At 31.0% G+C, this 24,876-nt stretch overlaps 1 protein-coding gene across 7 annotated transcripts in view; it reads right to left on the reverse strand.

The window, feature by feature from the left end:
* Abca5 (ATP binding cassette subfamily A member 5) overlaps positions 1-24,876 on the reverse strand; it is an 80,186-nt gene that overhangs the window by 42,092 nt on the left and 13,218 nt on the right. For all 7 annotated transcript variants that reach the window (XR_011704957.1, XR_011704956.1, XM_071603291.1 and 4 more), the window contains 14 exons: positions 22,836-22,997; positions 21,995-22,083; positions 19,716-19,945; positions 18,051-18,192; positions 16,733-16,921; positions 15,347-15,494; positions 14,957-15,125; positions 13,104-13,162; positions 5,813-5,923; positions 4,455-4,630; positions 3,742-3,861; positions 2,772-2,910; positions 1,558-1,648; positions 1,238-1,377 (listed from right to left, as the gene is read on the reverse strand). Coding sequence is in view for 5 of the 7 variants with exons in the window: in XM_071603291.1 (XP_071459392.1) it covers positions 1,238-1,377; positions 1,558-1,648; positions 2,772-2,910; positions 3,742-3,861; positions 4,455-4,630; positions 5,813-5,923; positions 13,104-13,162; positions 14,957-15,125; positions 15,347-15,494; positions 16,733-16,921; positions 18,051-18,192; positions 19,716-19,945; positions 21,995-22,083; positions 22,836-22,997 (1,965 nt within the window). In the remaining 2 variants the exon portion in view is untranslated. The remainder of the gene's footprint in view (positions 1-1,237; positions 1,378-1,557; positions 1,649-2,771; positions 2,911-3,741; positions 3,862-4,454; positions 4,631-5,812; positions 5,924-13,103; positions 13,163-14,956; positions 15,126-15,346; positions 15,495-16,732; positions 16,922-18,050; positions 18,193-19,715; positions 19,946-21,994; positions 22,084-22,835; positions 22,998-24,876) is intronic.

Genomic DNA, 24,876 nt, shown 5'->3' on the forward strand with positions numbered 1-24,876 from the left:
TAGCAGAAGCAGATGGGTTCTTATATGTTTTTACATTCAATCTTCTATGATAGCACACGTCATAATGTCTCTGCAAAACACTATACAGGAGAATCTGAGGGTCAAAAAGGAAAATATCACCTTAGTATTATTAGAAAAAAGGGTTGACTGCATAAAGTGCCTCAAGAGGTCTTCTAATCCATCCCCTTGGAGTTCCCAGAAGAGACTTTTGAAATAGTGTGATAATTTATTAAAGAAAATCGAGAGGCAACAAAGTGAAAGACATGAGTCCTGGAACCAGTCAGCCTTGAGTTTATAAATAAGCTCCACCACTTTCCATCTGGGTTACTCTGGGCAAGTTCAATAAATCTCTCTGTGCTTCAGTTTCCTTGTTTGTGAAATGGAAGCAACAGCAGTATTAATCTCATGAACTTCTTAAAATATCGGGATGACTAAACAGATTGTAAAAGGCACAGATTGACATCTGACACAGACAAGCTCTATATAAATGTTATTAAAGAATAGGAAATAGGTTTAAAAGGACAGGTTGTTATGCAAAACACACTAAACTGGCACATTTTCATCAATAAAGTTAATTAGAGATTTATTTTGGTTTTAAAAGAAATCAAACTATTATAGAAAATGTTTTTTCTAATTATGAAATGAATACTATGGGAATTTTGTATAACATACCTATATCAGTAAGATACTTTTGGCCATAAAAATGTCTCTTAAACAGAATAAGAAGACTGAGTTTAAGTTCTTTATTATAAAGTTGAAAAATAATGGCTAAATTAAAATAATTATAATGTTAATACTTCATTAAAATAATTACCATATCATTCATTATGAAATTAGAAAATGATTTGAGAACATATACAAAGAAATCCACATACACACCATGCACATACATGCACATATGCCTTACTCCCACCCAGGAAGCAAATAAGCAAACTTTGAGCAATTCATTTTTTTCTTGACAATAAAGTAAATATAATTATTTTTATATTTTTCTTACATTAAGTATTTTAAATTAACATTAGTTATGGTTTCCCACATACAGTTTGTAAAACACATACATATGAGCAAGCGCACATAAATTAACATGTAGTATTTCATGATTTCAAAAACAATATAACTTTGGCTACCAGGGAACATGGAAATATTATACAAATAATTAAATAAAAACAGGAAATCAGGAAAAAACTATTCCCAATACAAAATCTCTGTTCAACAAGCAAGAAACTGAGAGAAATACCTGAAAATTTGTCCATGTCTTTGAAAGGCAAGCTGAACATAAGCTGTTGGTCATTCTGTTGTAGTAAAGTAGCCCCAGGGATATGCTGTCTAACCAATGAAGTAAGAGACTCTGTGGCACAATATCTGTCTATGTACATGCTAGAAAACCAAAAGTCACAGTTTTTATGGTTGTTCAATAAACAGCCAAAAATAAAATCTGAAGACTTTAAATTTAGTCTTATAAAAGATAGTTAAGGCACACTATGGCAATCCCTAAAAATAATAACAGTAGATGAAGAGCAAATATAAATAGTAATGTCAATAAAGAATGAATGGTACCTGAGGCGGTAGCCAATCCCCCATTTACTTTTAAGGAAAATTGAAGAACCAACACATTTCAGCATTCCCTGTGATATGACAGCTTTCCTATCTGCAAATAGAGATTTACATTTCAATTACTAAGTTAATAACAGGATTAATAGTTGGCATTTATATATTATAGATTATTATGAGAGACACCCAAGTATTACCTCATTAATCATAACCACCACCTATGAAGAGGGTACTAGATTATTATCACCTATTTTTCAGATGAAAATAGAGGCAGTAAGAAAATACATTGCTTACACATTTCACATAACTATTCCATAACAAAGCCAGTAGCTGCACCCAAGCAGTCAGACTCCAGGGTACACTCTACAGTAGTCCAAATAGATCAGACTCTTTCTCAAAGGCTTGCTAATATAGGAATTTTCATGGGTTTCCTTTATAACCAAATGCACAAAAAAAGCAACAGCAGTACCAAAACCAAACTATTAGTTTGTTAGACATTTTAAAGAAAAAGATACTGTTGAAGAGATAAATAACATCTAATTTATTTGATGATGCAAGCTGAAAGAGGTTGCTTTCGAATTTCAAACTCCTGAATCTTACCATAGATATTAAAAATGATATGCTAAGCCAGTATGTTTACTATAATAAATCACATGAGAGGCAGAAGGATCACAAGTTCAAGGCCAGCCTTAGCAACTTTGCAAGATCCTATCTCAAATTAAAAAATAAAAAGGCGCTGGGGATGTGGCTCATTCATAAAACAATCCTAGGTTCAATTCCTAGTACCCCTCCAAAACAAACAAACAACAACAACAACAAAAAAAAAAAATTCAAGACAATTTTTCACATGAGTGGCTACCACTCAATGCATACTGTGTGACTCCATGGGAAGGGACTATGCCTGGTTTCCTCCAGACTTGGCCCCATGTAATTTATTCTTTGCTGATTTCACTTTTTATCTTTTTGCTATAGTAAATTATAGCCCTGAATATGACTACATGCTGAGTCCTGTGAGTTATCCTAGAAAATCACTGAACTGAGTGGTCTGAGGAACATCCAACACAGAAATATATAGTTCTTAAAGTTTTAAAAACTTTTTTGAATAGAATGTACACAACCACATTATAGCTTCTCTATTTATTCCTCAGAATTTAGGGTTTTTATGCCTATCTCTCTTTTGATCCATGACCTTATCTTTTAAAAATAAAGCAAAAACTCACCAGCAAGAATGTCAGCTTCATCCATGAAGTGAGTACTAAACACTGTCACCCGATTGGCTTTTCTGTATTTTAAAAGATTCCAAACAATATGACGGGAACAAGGGTCCATTCCAGCTGTTGGTTCATCCAGCAATAGTATCTAAATGACAGAGATGCGGACGAGCAAGAAACTAAAATATTTAAAATTTATGTAGACAATCAAACAGTTCTCATTTTCAAGTTGTTTTCAATTAGTTTTTCACTCATCTTTGGGTTTGTGAAATCTTAAAAAATTATGATAAATACTTTCCTTGACACAAAAGACTAGTGTCTATAATATTTAAAACATTACTGTAACAATCAGGTAAACCAAACAAACAAAAATTAAGTTATACTGCTATTATACTTAATAATTAAATTTGTAGACATAACGATTACTTTTTAGAAAAGTATGACAAAAAATAGCACAAAACAAACACATGCAAAATCAAAGTAGCAGTATAGTGACAAACTAACCTACTCCCTTGATTTTTTCCTATTTTATTATGAACACTTAGAAATGTATAATAAAAGCAATAATAAATAACACAACAAAATTTTAATAGCTACAATTCAAGTTTAACAAATACTATTTTAGCCATATTCAGTTTTTTGGTTTTTTTTTTAGATATTGAGTCTCATTCTACTGCGGAGGTTAGTGAACTTATGGGCTAAGTGATTGTCCTGTCTTAGTTTCTTAAGTAATTAGGACCAAAGGCATGAGCCACTATACCCAGACAGTTCTTTTTTAAAAAAATAAAATACTGCAAACATTAATGGAGTCTGTTCTATTCTCCAGTATAATGATACTTAATATCATTCTCATAAACCCATGACAATGCACAGTATTTTGGGTGTGTTTAAACTTTACATAAGATATATCTTTCTACAACCTGCTTTTTATCTAACATAATTTAAAGCAATCTCATTTGTGAAACTAATATTTATTTACCTTTGGATTCCCAAGAACAGCAATTCCTAAAGACAATTTTCTTTTTTGGCCACCACTTAGTTTTTTAGCTGGGTTATCTTTGATAGGCTGCATGTCTAAATCTAGTAAAACCTTTTGCACCTGTGAAAATACAGTATAAATAATGTTATTTTTAAAATCACATCATTTAAATAATTATTAACGTTAGTCTGTATTTTAAGTTTTGAAGTACTATTTTTTAAATTATTAAATATTTGAGTAATATGTTTTTAAATAATTCTAACATCGACATTTAAAATATTTATTGTGGAATTTTGTTTACAATTTTGAAAACAACAAGTAAGATGATTCTTGAAGAAATGATCTGGTTTTACTTTTGCGCATTCCTGGGTAATGGGAAAGGAAAAAGAAGAGATCAGTGCAAAGGTGCTGGGTATGTGGGGGTTGGAGATATGAATGTGGAGAAGAAAAGGGAAGAGAGGCACAGAGATGAGGGGAAAAGAGAAACAAGTGTCCTCGAAATGAAACAGGACTATTTTACACGTATTAAAACATTTACTCCAAATTATGTCTAATTCTTTCTAATAACTTTGTATACTAGCTTAGAATATTTTTTTTCAGAACAGGTTTTATATTTAGATTCGCAAACATGAGTTTATTGTATCAGTTATTATAAAAGGTTATTAATTTACAGAAAACATAATGAATATTTATACATGAATAATATAACATACTTCTTGTATTATATTGTTGGCTGGTATTCCTTTGATTGAAGCCAAGATAGATAAATTTTCTTCAACTGTCAAAACATCAAAGTGTATATCTAACTGTGGACAAATGCCAATCATTTTTCTTGCTTCAAACATTTCATCTATTTCTGAGACTCTGTGTCCATATATAGATGCAAACCCTAAAAGCAAAATATATATTTAAATTTATCTTAAAATAAAGAAGTATTAAAAATGCATATGCTTTGATATATCCTAATAACTTAGGTATGTGGTCTCAATAGATAAGAACAAGTATAAATTTGCAAGATACACTACACCCTCATTTCCATATTACTGTAATATGCTTCCACTTATATTTGCCTTCACTTGCAGGTCATATTACATAGTCAAAAGTATAAGGAACTATAAGCTGAACACAAAATACACATATCTACTGGTGCACTAGTTATATTCTAGTAATAATTTTCCTTCATTTTCAGATATTATGTATTCCAGATATAATGCAATAGTGAAAAGATCAAAGAACTAAAAGTTTTATACTACTGTGTGGTCTTGAACAAATTATTTAATGTCTCTGAATCCCAGTTTTTTTTCCCCTCTATAAACTGAATACTAACATATCCCACTTAAGAACTGCTAAATTAATGTGATGATGTATGGAGAACTGTAACAAAAATCATGTATCCTTAAATGAATGTAAGATATTATGACTAACATTGAAAAGTTGTACAATTAAGAATAAAAATAAAACCAAACTAACTATAAAAGTTACACTACATTTAAAAGATTTATAGATTAAACATACTTTGGCCATTCTGTAAAGTAATATGTGCATTTCACTGCCAAGCTATCGGGTTACTGTGGAAACATGGTGCTTCCATATTGAATTCCCACTGCTACATGCCAATCTCACATTCACAGATCAAAACTATACCTTTGAAGTACTGCTCTTAAATTTTTTATTTTAGAAGATGACATTGATATTTATCATTATTTCCTTATGAACTGTTACTATATATTTAGAAATTTGTGTTTATTTTCTCAACCTGAATCAGTCTATAGATCTGACTTAAATTTCAGTTAGTTATGAATTTATCCTCCCTTAAAAATAAAGAATATACATGTATATATCTATAAATGTGATAAAAATAGGTACAAAATTAGATCCTTTTGACTTTATTAAACATGGACTCATTTATAATTTCTATTGAAAAACAAATGTATGTTATAAAGAAAAAGAGAAAACACCTACACAAAAGTGGGTCCTAAATCACTTAAAGGGTAAATAATTACAGTATATTGTGATATCTTGGTTAAATACAATGAAGTAAGAAACTTTTTTAAAATTAGAAAACTCTCACCATCAGAAGGGGGGCATAATCCACAGAGAATATTCATCAAGGTACTCTTTCCTGTTCCACTGTGGCCAAGAAGTGCAGTAATCTGACCTTCATAGATGTCAAAGGACAAATCTAGGTTAAGAAGAAAGAAGACTCAAATGTGATTTTTATTTCTGTTCAACTATACAAGGTAATTCATAATACTTGAACAATCTTATAATAAGGCAATAAAGACATATTTAAAATTACCAGCATATTTTACAGTAAGTTAAACTGCTTCTTTGTTATAATCAAGGGTATAAACAGTAAGAAAAGTAAATAGAAACAAACATTATTTTGTTATATACAGTGATACTTAGGGTGAACACAAATATTGAGAGTTTTTTTGTATACTGACTTTTAAAAATTCCCAAGGGAATGAAACAAAAATTTATCCCTAGAGGTATTTATATACATGTTAAATACACTGGCAGAAAAAAAAAAAAACACTAGAAATTAACCAAAAGTACAGAAGTGACTAATTAAAACTTAAAAGGTTCAATTTAATGAACAGGTATCACTGTGAGGAGGTATAGATGACTGCAGGAAAAGAAGGATGGGGATCTAAAACGATGAAGCAGAAATGCGTCGGCCAGCGAATAAGGCTGAAACTCAGAACAAAGAGAAAAAGAGCTCATATCCAAATCAGTAACCCAACTTAAAAAGGAAGGGAAACAGCAGACAAAATACATTGTATCTGAAAGTACAGTGTAGGAACTGAGGATGTGGTAAGAAACTCACCACAAGACCATGAATATGATTTCCCTCAGCAGAGCAGAAAGAGACACTGATAAGCTACATACACACACACACATACACACACACATACATGTTGTGTATACACATTAATTCAAATTGAAACAGCTTAATAAAATATCCTATTGAGGTATTATAATTACTTCATAGAAAATTAAAGTCAGGTTAATATTATGTTTATATATAAATAAACCTAGATGAGTTCTATTATCCAGATAAATACAAGGTCCATTATCTGACCATCTTCTTGTGTAAGAAAAAGAAAAAAAGTAGTAAGTCAATGAGGTATTATGATACAGTTACAAATCCTCAGAAATCATAGTGCATATTAAATTAGGAAGAAAACTATACATGAGCTGAGCATAGAGGCATAACCACTATGTTTACAGGGTTCAGTACCTCTGTTTTGGAAGATTCCCTTCTCTCCCTCAGTTAGGTAGTGAGTGTTTTAAACAGTTATTCCTCCAGCACCACAATAACCCACACACTAGTTTAGAATCTGTCACTCTGAATACTGAAGACAGTAGGCTCCTATGTCCTTTACCTGAGTAACTCTAACTTTGTAACTCAGAATGAATACTGAGTTCCCTTTAGAGACATTATGGTGCGCATCCCAGCCAATGGTTGAGTTTCCCCCAGACATTCTTGGGTTTCAAAATACACTAACACTTGGAACTCACTTACTTCCCTTCATGGAGTTCTGATATGAGAGAGAGATCAGTGAGGCCCAAATGGTTTATAGGACAAACACTATAATCTTCTCTTTAGTTAATACATATAAAACTGTAATACTTTGATTATAAGGAATGAAATTCATTTTTTAGGACAGATAATAGTTTTATTTTTAACAAATTTACTAAGATGTCAATTTATATGCTATGGAGTATTAAAGTACTATTATTAGGGCTCAATCCCTAGGCAAAAAGGCCAGAGTTAGAGCCACATACCTACTGGCACAAAAACTTTTGAGTAGATACATCACACAATTCCCTTCAATCTAGGATCAGAGAAAAATAGTTAGGAATCATCTGCCATGTCTCACTATATATGAAGGACTGGAATCAGGCTCCACTACAGAGCAAAGCCTTTACTTATTCCCAGACAAAGATGTAATAAGGGTCCCCATCTTTAGATTCTCCCCTATACTCAGTAATATGAAAATTCAGTATCACTTATTAGTACAATTTATATTGTTAATCCAAATTGCTTGAAGGATAAAGCTGTCTACCTGAATCATTGCTCCCAGGAATGGCAAAGTAGACAGTTTAAACCAATTATCTTTCTAAGAAAAGGAAAGCTGACCAAAGTATTAAAAAAACATCTGTTTGAAGGCCTTGGAGAGCTAGAGCATAAAAAACTGAGGGGTAAAGAAATGAGGAAAGAGCAAGGCTAAAATAACTGCCAATTCTAGTAGGTAACAGGCTGACCAGCGTTTTGAAGACACAGAACTGAGGCAACAAAGAGGGGAACTCTGGAATGCCAAGCATGAGAGAGACTTCAGAAAACCTCTGAGGCTTCTGGTTGGGACCTCAAAGGACTAAACTTAGGTAAAAGGGTAAATGAGAAGCACTCCAGTCATCACAGAGACAAACACCAGGCTTCAAGTCATTTTAGCCCTGACTGGAGAAGATAAAATGAGGCTTCTGGTATCTACAAAGCTGCAGGCCAGAAGCAAAGATAAACACTCTCCAAAGGAGGATCACATCACACAAATATTAAATTATCTGGGTACCTACAATTATCCAAATGCCATGTGTAGCATTCAGTCAAAAATAACCAGAATTCAAGATGAGGCAAAAATCCAATAAAATAGGCAAGCAATAGAAATAGACCTACTGGAGGTACAGATATTGGTGTAATATTACAAAGATTTTAAAATAACTATGCTATCATGTTTACAAGAGAATGTCAGAAAAGACTAGAAACTACAGTGCATGCACGCACACACACACACATACACACACACACAGAGAAAGATAAGAACCAGAAAATTTTTGAAAAAAAAACATAAAATTTTTGAAAGACAATTTATCGTGAGAGTAGACCCAACTAAAGAAAAATTTAGTGAATGACAAAAATCAGAAAATATATCTAAAGCACAAAGAAAAAGAGTAAGCAAATTAGATTGGAGAATAAAAGAAATAGAATAAATAAGAAGCTGTTACATGTACTGATAATCCTAAAGTTAGAGATAACATAGAACAGAATATTGGGAAAGAAATGGCTAAGAATTTTCTAAAACAAGCTATCAAGTCCTGACTCAAAAGACACTATAAAACCAAAGAAGACTAAATATAAAAAAACAAACGATAAACAACAACAATGAAAAACTGAAAGCCATGTTTGGACTGGGAAAAATGTACATACCAACAACAGAGTAATAATAAAACTGATAGCTCTCTTCATAATCAAAACAATACAAACCAGAAGATGTCAAAATTGTATTAAACATGCTGAATGAAAGTAACTGTCAAGCTTAAAATTATATATTCACAGATATATCCTTTAAAATTGAAAGTGAATAGAAGATTATTTCAAACAAAAATTTAGACATTGTATCACTGGCACATCCATATTAAAGGAAATATTAAAAATGTCTTCATGCAGAAGAAAAATTAGAAGATCAGCTGCAAAAAATAATGAAGATAAATGATATGGTAAATGTAAGTAAATCTAAATGAATTGTCTTGTAAAACAATAGTATTGTTTTTGTTTTAAATATATTTAAGTATAAAAATATATGAAAACAATATTAAATAAGTTGGAACAAAGATAAAAATACAGTTGTGGCCTAATTTGGAGAAAAGTAAAGCATTAATTTATAAGTCAAAGATATCTAACATGTTACGTAATCATTTAAAAAAAAAGATGTATAACTAAGAAGCAAACAGGGACAGTGAGAAATAAAATAATAAAAAATTTTCCAGTGCTTCTGGTGCAGCTAACCTGTTAAAGGATGAGAGATTATGGGAAAAAAAGGCATATAAACCCACCTACAGCCACTAAGACTAATATGAAACCACTATCCGGGCCACAAAGAACTTGTCAGCCAAATCAGAGACTCCTTAAGGTATAGCAAAATAGTGGCTGCCTAAACCTTTAAACTTTGGGGTAGTTAAAATGCATAAATAGATAACTGACTGCATGTTAAGAAACTAGAAGTAGCAAAACAAATTATTAAAACTATGCTGAGATTCCATCTCACTCCAGTCAGAATAGCAATTAAGAAGAATACAAGTAATAACAAATGTTGATGAGGATGTGGAGGAAAAGGCACACTTACACATTGCTGGTAGGGCTGCAAATTGGTGTAACCACTCTGGAAAGCAGTATGGAGATTCCTCAGAAAACTTGGAATGGAACCACCATTTGAACATTTATACCCAAAGGACTTAAAATCAGCTTACTACAGTGACATAGCCACATTAATGTTTATAGCGGCTCAATTCACAATAGCTAAGCTATGGAACCAATATAGGTGCTCTTCAACAGATAAATGGATGAAAAAAATGTGGAATATATATATATATATATATATATATATATATATATATATATATGTATATACTTATATATACTTAGATATATATACTTATATATACTTACATATATGGCGCATATATATATATACTAATATATATATATATATATATATATATATATATATATACTTATATACTTATATATATGGCATATATATATACTTAGTAGTATTCCATATATATATATATATATATATATATATATATATATATATATGTATGAGACAGACTTAATGACATTTGCTGGTAAATGGATAGATTTGGAAACTATCATGCTAAGTGAAATAAGCCAATTCCCAAAATACCAAAATGTGGAGAGCAGTGATAGAGAATGGGAGAGCAGTGTCTGACATTGGGGTCTTTGATGACTTCATGGTTGTGGCATGCCTGGTGTCTGGGAAAGTTTCTGTGCAAAGGTGCAGGATGCCTAGCTGCTGTGGTAATGCCCCCATGAGGAGGCTCTGTGCTAGAGTCCTATAAGCCTCCACCTTGATCTCAGGCACACAGCTCCTGGGAATAAAGAAACTTTCTTGCTAGAGGACCACAATATTTCACCAGCTCCGCTGCTCCTGAACCTACCCTCATAAGAGCAACATTAAACAATGGACTTCATTGAGACCTCCACAAAGCTCCTAATATTGCTCATTACAATTGTAGGATGTAACTGTGGAATAAACTGCATAATGTTGTTAACTGTAACTTTCCTGAATACAAAGAAAAATGCTTACATAGTCTTTAACCTGATAATGAGACATATATAAATAAAGATTGCTGGCATAATTCTTTAGACCTGCTTCTCCATCTGAGAGCTGAGCTCCCCCTGACCCCTGTTATCTTCAAAATCTGAGACTGTAGTCTTTATTTTTCTTATCAGTCTTCACCCTCAAGGGAACCTGCTATATTGGCCTGCTATATTGGCCACTGGTGTGGCACCGAAGGCCAAATGTTCTCTTTGTTATGCAATGCCAACACACAACAAGGGTAGGAGGGGAAGAACAGAAGTTCAGTGGATTAGACAAAGGGGAATGAAGGGAAGGGGGGATGGGAATAGGAAAGACAACGGAATGAATCTAATATAATTTTCCTATGTGCATACATGAACACACCACCAGTGAACTTCACATCATGTACAATCATAAGAATGATATCCTAATCAGAATAAGTTATACTCCATATATATAATATGTCAAAATACACTCTACTGTCATGTATACCTAAAAGAATAAAAGGAGAAAAATTAAACATAAAGAAAGCCATAATAAAAAATAATCAAGAATATAAATCAATAAAATGAAAAGCAAATTATGATTCAGCAAACCAACAAAACCAAAAACTGACTCCTAGAAAAGATTAATAAAATTATTAAGCACACTGCAAGAAAATTAAAAATGACAAAAAAATTAATAAGCACACTGCAAAAACAATTTAAAATGACAAAATATACAATGAAAAAGGGATTATGATTACAGATTCCACAGGAATTAGAAAGTTTTTTTTAAAGATTATTAAAAACAACCTCTAACAACCAACTTTGTCAATTTAAATAAAATCATGGAATTCCTTGAAAACAAATTCATTAAAACAGACACAGTAGTGGAAATTCATAAGCTGCTTTTAAAATTTACATGGAAATGTAAAGAACGCAAGATACGATATTAAAAGTTATCAAGACCAAACATAAGGCTACAGCAGTTAAAACAATGTGGAAAAAGGGATAGATAAATATAAGTCAGTGGAAGAAAATAGAGTTCAGAAGCTAAAATACACATGTGTTATTATCTGAGTTAATTTTGTAAAACAGCATTAAGATATCGTTGATATACAATAAACTGCATATGTAAAAAATGGCAAATTTTGCTAAGCTATCACCATTACCAAGATATTGAATATATCAATCTCCCACAAAAGTCTGAGACCTTCTTTAACACGTCTTCTCCTCTGCCTCTTTCCACCCACTTCTACTCATCTCCAGCAACCACTGATTTGCTTTTCTTTCACTGTAGATTGTTTTTCTATAACTTTATATAAGTGGAATTATATACCATATGCTCTGTATGTCTGGCTTCTTTCACTTAAATGTACATATTTTGAGGTTCATCAATGTTGTAGCCTGTATTAACAGTCCATTCCTTTTTATTGCTTAACAGTACTTCATTGTATGAATATACTACATTTGGTTTATTCAGTCATCTGCTGACAAACATTTGGGTTATACCTAATTTTTGGTTATTACAAATCAATTTGCAATGAACATTAATGTGTAAGCATTTCTATGGACATATGCTTTCATTTCTTTTGGCTAACTATCTAGAAGTGGAATGACTATGTTTAACTTTTCACCAAACTGACAAACTATTTTTCAAACTAGTTTTACAACTTTATATTCCATCTAGCAGTGTTTGAGAGTTTCAGTTCTTCCATATCCTTAGCCATACATGATATTATCAGTCTTTTTAACTTTAATCATTTTAATAGTTATGTGGGGCTGGGGATGTGGCTCAAGCGGTAGCATGCTCACTTGGCATGCGCGGAGCGCTGGGTTTGATCCTCAGCACCACATAAAAATAAAATAAAGATGTTGTGTCCACCGAAAACTAAAAAATTAATATTAAAAAATTCTCTCTCTCTCTTTAAAAAAAATAGTTATGTGATAATCTCATTGTGATTTAATATGCATAGTTCTAAAGAGTAATGATACTGGACATCATTTCCATATGCTTATTTATTATTCTTTTTCTTCACTGGCAAAAAGTCTGTTCAAATATTCTCTCAATCTATTAACTAGGTTGCCTGCTTTCTTCTTTTTGAGTCTTGAGTCTTGAGTCTTTGAAAATCTGGATAAAACCTCTTCATTAGAAATATGATTTACAAATTATTTATTCCAGGTCTATGGTTTGTTTATTCATTCCCTTAATAGTATCTTCAAAGAAAAGATTTTTAATTTCCATTGACCAAATACTAGAAAAGCTACTTACTTCTCAGAGCCTCCACATTTTCACTTTTCTTTCTGTATGTCTTCTGAATACCACTTATTCTGAAAAACATATTTTATATTAAAAATATTTAAAAACTTATAAGTATCTGTGTTCACATATATAATATTCCTACCAATGCTGTCTTATTTTAAAATGTACTTTATGAAATGTGAATTAGGCTGGACATAGTGGTGCATGTCTGTAATTCCAATGAATTGGGAGGCTGAGGCAGGAGGATTAGAAGTTGGAGGTCAGCATCAGCAACTTAGTGACACCCAGTCTAAAAATAAAAAGATAAATAAACAAAAGGGCTGGGGATGTGGCTCAGTAGTTAGGGACCCCAGGTACCAAAAAGAAAAGAAAATTAAACTGGATATATATCTCTAGCAATACAATGTATTTATATATCTCCATATTTAGATAATAATTATTTAAATTTTGCAATACTTTTCGGCCTGCAGGAATACTTTATGTTCATGTATCCAGAAGAATTGGCATTTTTGTGCCAAAATTTGAAAAGGAAATACAAAGGCAGTCATATTTAGTAGGAATAATAGTAATACATACCTTTCTACTAAAACAATGAGTCAAAAAAAGCTGGCAACTATAAAATTATTTTAAAGAAGCTACAAAAGTACAGCACTTGTCTCTATTTTTAAAAATGATTAAGTTTTCATGCTAAGTCAACATCTAAAATTAAGTGAAACATCTGATTCAAGCAATTTATGCATTGCTTTTCATCTCTGGTTAAATATGTGTCACTTTAATTAAGTAGGATAAACCAGATGCCATTTCATGCAAGCACTTGTATCAAACTGTCTATAAATGTGATTGTCTTACTCCATTCAAAACATTCATACATAATTGTTTCAAGAATTAATGTTTTTTAAAAATATTTTTTAGTTGTCAATGGATCTTTATTTTATTTATTGATATGTGGTGCTGAGAATCAAACCCAGTGCCTCACACATGCTGGGCAAATGCTCTACCATTGAGCCACAACCCCAGCCCCTCAACAATTAATGTTTTTAAAATCAGTTTAAATTTCACCTTTGAGAAGGCTGACCACTGACCCACCATCTTAAGTATTTTAACACTGTTTTTATACATGTTTCTTAAAATTAAAGAAGTATATTTTACTTCATTTTTTTTTCAATTTGTAACTTGTTTTCTTTCTCCTTATTTAAAAAAAAATAAATTTGACTGACATGACAAGTCCAATAATGAATTTCTTTGGTTATTAAATAAAAATAATATCCTATCTTTGATCATGTCATAGAACACTGAAGGTCTATGAACAGGTAACAATTTAATGTTACATTAGACAATGTAACATAAATCAAATTATAGAATTTCTACTGTTTCAGAGTACATAATGGGAAAAGTTTTTAAACACTGAGTTTTATTGCTTTTAAAACTTTCCAATAACAGGGTGCGATAGTAAACACGAGTAATCCCAGCAGCTCAGGAAGCTGAGGAGAGAAGATCATAAGTTCAAAGCCAACCTCAGCAACTTAGTGAGGCCCTAAGCAACTCAGCAAGACCCTGACTCTAAATAAAATATTAAAAAGTGCTGGGGATGTGGCTCAGTGGTTAAGCATCCCTGGGTTCAATCTCTGGTAACATAAACCTTTCCACTGAAATATAAAAATCCAAATCTAGCAATAACTTCATTCTACATGGCTATAAAGCAAATAAAAACTAAAAAGAAAAGCAGCTCTTATTAACACTATGCTTTAAAATCATAAATGTCTACCAAATCCAAGATACCACATATAAAAACATACTTAGGATTTCAGTCTGGCAGCTTCCATCGGCAATTTACACCTAAACTGCCAAAGAGTGAATCATACCTTATGGCTTCTTTGCCTATAAATTCTGAAGAAACAGGCTCAACAATTTCACTAAAACTAATATTCCCATTAACGTTGCCCTCTGACAACTCCTTATAATTTCTTTTGCTCTTTGACCAATATGATGGTTTTAGAAAATACAAAGATGATCTCCGTAAGCCAAATTCCCCTGAAAAACAAAAATTAAAAAAAAAAAATTATGTTATTTCTGAAAAGATTTCAAAATTATAAAAACAGGAAATGAATTATTAATTCATCTAATTTTAATTTTAAAAGCCACATGGGGCTAGCAGTCACCATATAAGACAGGTTGACCCTCTGTCAGCAAAAAAGGAAAAAAAAAAAACCCACTAAATATCTTGAAAGTAAAATCCAATAATAAACTCATACCTGGAATGACTTGATCAAGATACACAGCCAGAAGGACATAGAATGTACTATTAAGTGCTAGCATGATAAGAGTAATAATTAGAGGATATGGGCCTTCAGTCAAATTAGAAAATAAAGCACCTTCATGAAAATCTTCTAAATGCATGACCTAAAAACAGAAATACCAACTTTATTATTAAAACATGATAAAAACAAGTAAAAGCTAACACTACTCAGCACCACTCATTATATCCAAAGTAACAATAACCAAACTTGGCCTTTTTACAGACTAAATTAGTAATAAGAATTTATAAGGAAAATGAGATTTCACCAAAATATAAATTCATCACAAAAATGCTATCAATTATGTTTTTAATGCTGTGCTTTGTAAACTTGGATCTATCAGCTCCTGAGACAACAAATTCTCAAGTAATGACTACCAAATGAAAGAAAAGTGAAGGGTGATGTAACCAGGGCAAACAAAAGAGTTATTTCCCCCAAAAGTCAAATAAATTAAGCATCGGAAGATAAAATTAAGGAATCTAATACTGAAAAGAGAAAAGGTATTTTGATTAACCAATACAATTATTAAAGTATTCTAGCAGATATATGAGACAGAGTAGAAAGAGAAATGTATTGGAAGATGAGGTCGCATTTATGCAGGGGCGCTGCCACCCACAACTAAAACATAAATCTACAATTCCACCTTCCTAAGGAAAGGGGGAACTCAGTTCAGTGGACTTTCAAAATGTGTAACAATACCTCTCTTCTTAGTCTCACAAACCTGAACTTTCTATCCCAAGACGAGTAATACATTATATTAAAAAATTATATATTTTTGTACAATAACCAAATTTATCTTCTATTATATAAAGCCATTTTTTAGACTTTTTTCACTTAGAATCTGACTACACCTATAAGGATAAATAAAAATCAAATTTATAAATTAGGTATTATTTAAATGAATGACAATTACATGAAACCTAGGCCAATAAAATCAATTAGGCCTTTTTATTTCACTACTACATTCATGTCAAATTTGTTCTGCTTAATGCACAATTTTCTGCTAAGCATTCTACCATTTATATATAGTAGCAATAGAGCAATCTAAATTACTTGGAACTTAAACCAATGAATTCTAAGTAATTATACTGAAATAGATTCTTGGAATGTAAACAAAGCAAAAAACGAAGAACTTACAGAACATTTAATTGAAAACTTAAAACTGAAGAAAATATACATAAAACTAGATATAAAATGTACTGAAGTATTCAAATATTATTTCTCATGTTGAAATTTTAAAGTAATTTTATTTTGCAAATCAAATGTAATGTTCATAGTAGTATAAAACATTGGTTGGAACTGGAGAGAAAAGAAGGTATTTGTGAATGCAAGATTATTACCTACCTGTGCAATACCAATCAAAAAAGTACACTGACAGAAAGGACTTAAAAGCCACACTAATGATTTTGGAAAACTTTCCATGAGGACTATTAAAAGGCCAATAAATCCGAAAGCCACAGTGACAAAAAATTCAACTATTCCCACATGTTTTGATTTTTTAAAAAGGGGTGTCAGCATCAAAGCAAAAAATATCTATAAAATATAAATATTAAGGTTAGTTAATGCACTTTCATATACACTGATATGAAAACAAAATTAAATTTGCTTATGAAAGGAGCATTCACACTATCATTGGAAAATATAATTCTAATTTATTAAAGCTATGATATTTAATTTTCATACAGTGATACATATTTTAAAATTTTAATTTGACAAATATTAAAGACTGTATATTATCTGTATTATAGGCAAACGTGAACATATCTACACTATAGAAATCAAAGAAACATGTAAAATATGTAAACAATAAATCAACAAGCTCCTAAATATAAGACCCATTTTTTAAACAATGTGTCGGTATAAAACTAGAGACATACTCATGAAAGTACAGGAGAATTTGTAACTTGTCATTTTAAAAAGTAGAGGTGATAGTCAAAATACTTAACAACTGGTACAGATCAATTTATAACCTGATCAAAGTAGAAGCTGGAACCACTTAAAACAAAAGCTTGTCATTATACCCAGCATTCACCCTATATACCAAATGAATATCAATACTGCTAAAGAGCTATATTTATAAAAACATCTTTTTTTGTTTTCTTCTATTGGTACTAGGGATGAATCCAAAGAGACTCTACAACTATGCTATATCTTCAACTGTTTTTATTTTTTAATTTGAGACAGAGACTCACTAAGTTGCAGAGGCTGGCCTCAAACTTAACAATCCTCCTGCCTCACCCTCCTGAGTCACTGGGATTACAGGTGTGTACTACCACACCTAACTACAAAAACATCTTTGAATAATCATAGCACAAACTACCTTGAAACACAGTTTCATGAAGACAAAGGAATAAAAAGTACAGTACTGGACAATCTTGATCACACATGGTTATATAAAGATTAGAACAGATAAAATCAGAGGAACTATATGTGAACTGTAACATAAAAACAAGTTAAATTTAAACCTGAGACAATTCTGTATCTTTCCTAAAAACATGGAAGTACAATAATGCTACATAATTTATTATTAAGTAATTTATCAGTAACTTAGTGATAACATATGTTGCTATGAGAAATTGACTATAAGTTAACCAAAGAAAAGCCTTTACTATATTACCAAACATTTTGAACAGTTATTTTCATTTGAAGTTAAAACACTTACAGATGATAATCCATACAGGAAAAAAAGGAGAAATATCACAATGCTGCTACTTTGAGGGAATAATGAAGAGGCTGTTGCAATGACCGCCATGAGAAGAGACATAAGAAAAATCAAACTCATATACAAAAGAACCCAGGAAAGCCTAAAATGAGAATACAAATACATTTATAGCAAATGCAGAGGCTTTAATGCTTAAAACAATCATCTGAAACAAAACTTCACATTTAGCCATTTTATTCTTAAGTCAATTTATTTCCATGTATGTTCATATACTGAAAATTAAAATTCATAACTAAGAATACTGTATTAGTTAAATTAGATGTAAAAAATGTACTCTAATGTAGAGGTAAAATGCTGAGTATCATTTACAAAACCTAAGAGCTTTAAAAATTAATAGCAATTCACATTTAAATCTAATACTCTCAAAAGTTCAATAGGGCACATTGTCTGATTTTCTTAAGTTTACTAAGTCTATATAATGATTATCTTTATGGAATGTGCTATAATTAAACCTCCAGTGGATTTTGTTACTATAAATAATAAAAGTTCCTTACCAATCAATGATGTAATTATTATATTTATAAAATGTATTATCAACAAGAACAACCCAGTCACTATTTTTACTCAAGATTTCTCTTTAAATCAGAGCTCATTTTATCTTTATTTTTCCCAGTTAGCAGATTATGATTTAACATAGGATATAAAAATCATTGAATTATGGTTAAAAGACAGTTAAATTAATAAAACTGGATCCATTGTTTCAGAGGCAAAACTGAGGTACTTGAGACTGATTTGCCTGAATTCATCCAACTGTTTCCCACAAAATAATTTAATAACCCAACACATCTTAAAAATTAATCATTTCTAAAGTAACAAGATAGCAAAGAAAATGTTATACACAATAATTCCATTATATAAAGTGTTATAATTATTTCTTAGATTAGGCCTCGTGGAATAAAATTTTGTAAAATAGATGATAGCAACTTACACAGTATTAACCTTCCCCCCAAATGAGCTTAAAACAAATTTTATTACATAAGTGGGAAGAGTAAGGAAAACATACCTAGATATATTTATAAATATGTATGTGTCTATAAAACTACCATTACATAAAAATGCTGATAAATTAAAGTTCATTTGTAGAAACTTCTTTTTCATTTGTTTCTTTATAAATTATATGTATATTGCCCAATTTAATTCACTCAAATAACTAAAATTTTCCCAGGGGAATTAAAGTCCATCTATTACATATGAATCCTTTAATCATTTAAATTTTAAATCATTTAAACATGTATATCCTATGATACTAAGGGAGGCCCATGACAGGCAATTAATTTCTAACTTTCCAAGATCACATATCTTCTGTGCAATGAAATACAGAGTGAAAAACATGGAACATGCCTCATGAACTAAAACAAAATGTAAAATAAAATGTAAATGTGTTGTCAACATAAGCTTTCCACAATTCCTCTTCCCCTATGTGAAAATAAACAAATTAGTTGCTAAAGCTTATTGACTATTCTGAAATTCTAAGACAAATGCAATCATTTTAAGAAAACAGGATCAGTATCTCATCAAGTTGGGTAAATAAAATAATTCTGAAGATCTGTATGATACTTAATACAACTGTTAAGTATACTAAATAATAAACTTTTAATAACATACCAAAAGGCAGTGTCATGAAGTCCCATTATCTTTAAAAATTCCTTTAACTTTTTTTCTTTTTCGGCTACAATATGAATTGCCAAAAAGTATCCAAAAGGTGAAAATGCTATAACTAGATATATTAAAATTATGCCTCGAGAAAAGGTAACTATTTCTACAATAGCAGTTTCTCCCATGATTACAGCTTTAGTTGACTCCAGCTCCTTCCAAAGAGAAACATTGGTCTTCAACTACAATTAGAAAATGTAAATGCATTAATTTAGTTCTGACAGTTGTTTATAATAAAATGTAACAATTTTAAGTCCAAATTCAGTCAATAACCTCATACAAATAAAATCCTCAAAAAGCTATACAGACTTGAAATAAAACAACTGACCACAATATCAAGATACAAAGTAGAATACTGTTTTCAATTCATTCTGGAAGTATATGATAAATTTTAAAGTTTGAAATTGGTACATTTTAATTAAGTAATTTGTCAAAGAAAATAAAATTATGCAATTATTATCTTAAGCAATCATATGCATCTTAACAAAAATATACAACTTCAAAACTGAGGATCTTTAGAAAAAGTATTAGTACCATCACTCCTCATACTAATGTTTAAAAGGGTTCTTTTTCACAGAATGCCTTTCCATTGCTTTAAACTATATGTATGAAGTACATATGGATGGGATAATAAAAACTACTTATGACACATGATACTCTAACACTTAAGCAAATGCTACACTGAGATTTGTCCTGCCAATTCATCTCAGGTGGTCTAGGTTGTAGATGGCTAAAGTCTTTGGCCAGGACACAAGTAAGTGGTACAACACCATTAATGTGAAATACCCCATAGTTCACTACCTTTACTGTAAACATCTATATTGAATTGGTATAATATTCTCTAATGCATTTATACCATGTTACAAGAGTTTATAAAGCAATTTTACATACATCATCTCATTTGGTTCTTACAACCCAGTCAAGTATTGTGTTAACATTTTACTACACAGCAGTCTAACAACAGAATTACTGTGTAACTCTTGATTCCAATTCTATCACTATTCATGCATACTCTGAACAGACACTGTAGTAAAGATTCCTGACACGCATTTTTGAAGTCATAATACTTTATAGTATAGATTTCAACTAGAAAAAGCAAATAGAAAAACAAAACAGACCCATAATGAATATAGAGGAATGAGATATGATTAATTCTAACAATGAATTATTTGGGGCTTGTTTTAACTGCTAGGCATTGAACTTAGGGCTTTAAACAGGCTAGGCAAATACTCAACCTCTGAGTTACATTCCCAGCCCTAACAATTTGATTTCTAACTAAAAGAATTGCATCATACTGCTATCTAACACAGACACAAAATTTAAGATTTTTTTTTAAATAAATTTCATGTCTAGTTCTTCTGCTAAAATGTAAAATGCTAAATCAGGTCCAAGCCTGTCTTTAGAATAATTCAAACATTTATACACAATCCTAGCAGCAGAAAAATATAGTATTAATGCTCATATTTAGGAGTCAAAAAGCCATAGCTTGGCCCCGTGCAGTGGCACATGCCTACAATCTCAGCTACTTGGGCGACTAAGGTAAAAGGATTGCATATTCAAAATCAGTTTCATCAACTTAGGCCCTTAGCAACTTAGGAAGACCCTGTCACAAAATAAAAAATAAAATACAAAGGTCTAGGGAATGCAACTCAGTGGTCAAGTGTTCCTGGGATCAATACCTTTTACCAAAAATAATCCCATAATTTGAATTTCTGCTTTGCTGCTGAGTTTTGACAAGTTACTTAATATCCCTATATTTCAGTTTCAAATTAAAATCAAGATAATAGCACCAATCTCACAGATTTGTTAAATGCTAAATGGGATAATATTAGAACATAATTCAAAAGTAGTGTTAAATATGACAAATGTTGTTAAATAAAAAATAAAATCTGCAATTATGACTAAAATAATAAAGATAGTCACTTTCTTTAAACTAAGTTATTTGTATTCCAACGAGAGTCTAAAAGCATTTCATAAATATTATCTATGGTCAATAATGATATAACATGAATATATAGTATGCTGAATCCTATGTTTAAAAATATCACATTAAAGTAGCTTCAAAAAGTATTAAATCAGAAAATATAACTTCCACTATATTTTTTCTTAAAGAAGTTATTTGCAAGTTATATATTTTATATATTTGGCAGCAATCTGACCAAATTCAATTGTAAAGATTTATGAAGGTATTAATAAAATATGATTTAGTTTTCTGCTATTATCATATTCACCTGTATAATAGCGGCATCTATGGATGCCTGTAAAACAGTGAACCCAGAGGACCAATACTGAGCAGCCTCACACGATTTTGAACAGCCAGCTATAAGGAGAAAAATGTAAGACATAAGATTGTGTTCAACATATGTAAGTGCTTTCTTCTAAAGGTGACATATCGAGAGTTAACAAAGAAACATAATCAATCTCTACAGAACTTAAAAACAATATGCTACTACTGCCCTTCAAAAGCAAATAATCTAGGACTGTTTATTTGAAATGTGGAAATAAAACAGTTACATGTGTTAGGATACTGAATGGTAAGTGAATAAAAATGTAAGGAGAGACATTAAATGTAAACGTAAAAAAAGTAAATACAGTTAAAATAGGTCAACTTTTTTATTTTAAGATAGTCATTCATAATGACTTTGTTTCAGCGCACCTCCAGATACACAGTGAAGTCCAGATTAAGACAATAGAAACAAGAATTTTCTATAAAGTCACAAATTCAGTACTTAGCACAGTGACTTTATTAATGGGAAATCTTAAGGATTTGTACCATAACATGAGTAAAAACAATGACATAGGGAAACAAATACAGATTTACAAAGTCTTATAAGGTATAATTTTGTTTTATACTATAATTGATAAATGTATATATGTACACACATATATATGTATGTACACACACACACACACACACACACACACTTTATGCTACACTTGAGTGTTCCTATATGAACAAATAAGCACAGCTGAAAATACCAATGTTGGAGCCCATCAAATTGTGCATATATATACTGCAAGCAGCAAGGCCATACATTTCTTGTATTTCAATGATTATTTAGGGCTATTTACCTCTTGAATCCATATAAATAGAAGATACTGGAATCACATCAGGAAAAAAGCGAAGTTCGTAGGACATGAAGTCTTTGAAAACCACACCTACAAAGTTGCTGGGCTTAGAAAGACTGGATGCTAGCATTTCTTTTTCGTTTGCATATTCTTCGGTAATTATGACTACAAATATTAACAATACAGTTAATTCATGAATTAAAATGGTTTACTATGTTATAGTATATCAATTTTATAATTATATTTGATGAATGGAATATTTTATAAGCACATTTGTTTTATTCTCTAACCTCTTAGAAAATGAAGATAATACTAATAATATCAAAGAGTAAAAGAATAATTGAATTTTATTGGCATTAAGTTGTCATAGTATTACATAAACTATCAGTATACTGTGTAAGTTATGAGTACAATAAAGCATAGTAAAAAACAATATGTAGAAAATTTTATCAAGAGATTATTTCTCTAGGAATTGTACTAAACTGTAATACTGAAGAGTTTTGTTGTCATTTCCACTTTTTAAAGTCCACTGACCAGGAGGAGACTTACTCAGACTTTGAAATTTAAAACTTCCAAAAGCAGTAAAATTGTAAAAATGCAGGTCATTTATCTACCTGAAAGTAAAACCAACACATAATTCCTTGATAAATGAAAGGATATTTTTAACCTAAATAATTCTTCTCATGAAGACAGTCCTCTAATCCTTCTCAGAAGTTAGGTATGTATTTTAGTAACTATGATACAACTGTTCTTTGAATAAAAATTGCCACTTAAACCCAATATTTCTTATTCCTTTCTTAGAAGAAATAAATTTTAAATATCTTCTTGCAGTTTTGTTTATAAGTAACTTCAATTCAGAAGCTCCAAAATATGTAGTAAAATGGAAAGAACACAGAATCAGTACATAAATTCATCATTCATTAGCTGTGTGAACACATATAAGTGTTTAAATAACTCTCCAAACTTTACTGTTCTCATCCACCACACCCAGTTAATCACACAGGGTTGCTGTGAAGACCAAGTGAAGTAACAAACATGAAGGTGCTTTGTAAATTATTAAGTATTACTTAAATGTTAATTAACATGATTTTCTAGACTTGTAAACTAGATATGAAACTCCAGAATTGACTTGAATAAAGAGGAAGTTAGTTCAACATCCTATGAGTTGTGTTACCACATATGTGTATATAACTCATTTTCAGATAGTTCTGTTGTTAAAAGATAGAACTTTAAAAGTATGTGTGTGTGTGTGTGTGTGTGTGTGTGTGTGTGTGTATATTTGTGAATAATGGTATCCCAGTGAATACATAATATACCAACAAGATATGTTTGATAAAAATATTCAATAGCAATAATCTGCAAAAAAAAAAATGGAGTTATTTGGCTCCTTACTAACTCATGTCGTCTACTCAGTGACATACTCAATATGTGATAATATATACTAGAAGTTGATTACAACTATCTTATACAAAATTTTTAAAATGCTGAACTGTTATTTTCTATAGTTCAGCATTTAATTGTTTAATCATTACAGTGTAAAACATTTAGTATAAACATTTCCCTCACTTTCTCCAGTTCTTGCTCTAGGTTCCCTCAAAGCTACTTAAAAACTCACTAGAACCTAGCACAGTGGCCCATGCCTTTAATCACAGTGACTTAGGAAACCGAGGCATGAGGATCTCATGTTTAGAATCCAGCCTCAGCAACTTAGCAATGCCCTAAGCAACTTAGTGAGACTCTGTCTCAAAATAAAAAATAAAAAGGGTGGGGATGTGGCTTGGTGTTAAGTGCCCCAGGTTTCAATCCTAGAAAAAAAACACCCCCAAACAAAACAACAAAAAGCTCACTACAATGTCATTGCTTACACTATTTCCTACTCCACTTCTTTGTGAGATATAAAACAGATCTAAGTACTTAGCCACAGACATAGTTTTCAAAATGAAGTGCTTATTCAGTTATACCATATACCTCCATAAACAGGCATGGCAATCTGAAAATATTACTGCTTTATGTACTTCTAGCTTCTCAATTATGAGTCAGAATC

Source organism: Marmota flaviventris, chromosome 17 (genome assembly GCF_047511675.1).
Source record: "Marmota flaviventris isolate mMarFla1 chromosome 17, mMarFla1.hap1, whole genome shotgun sequence".
Taxonomy (NCBI): domain Eukaryota; kingdom Metazoa; phylum Chordata; class Mammalia; order Rodentia; family Sciuridae; genus Marmota; species Marmota flaviventris.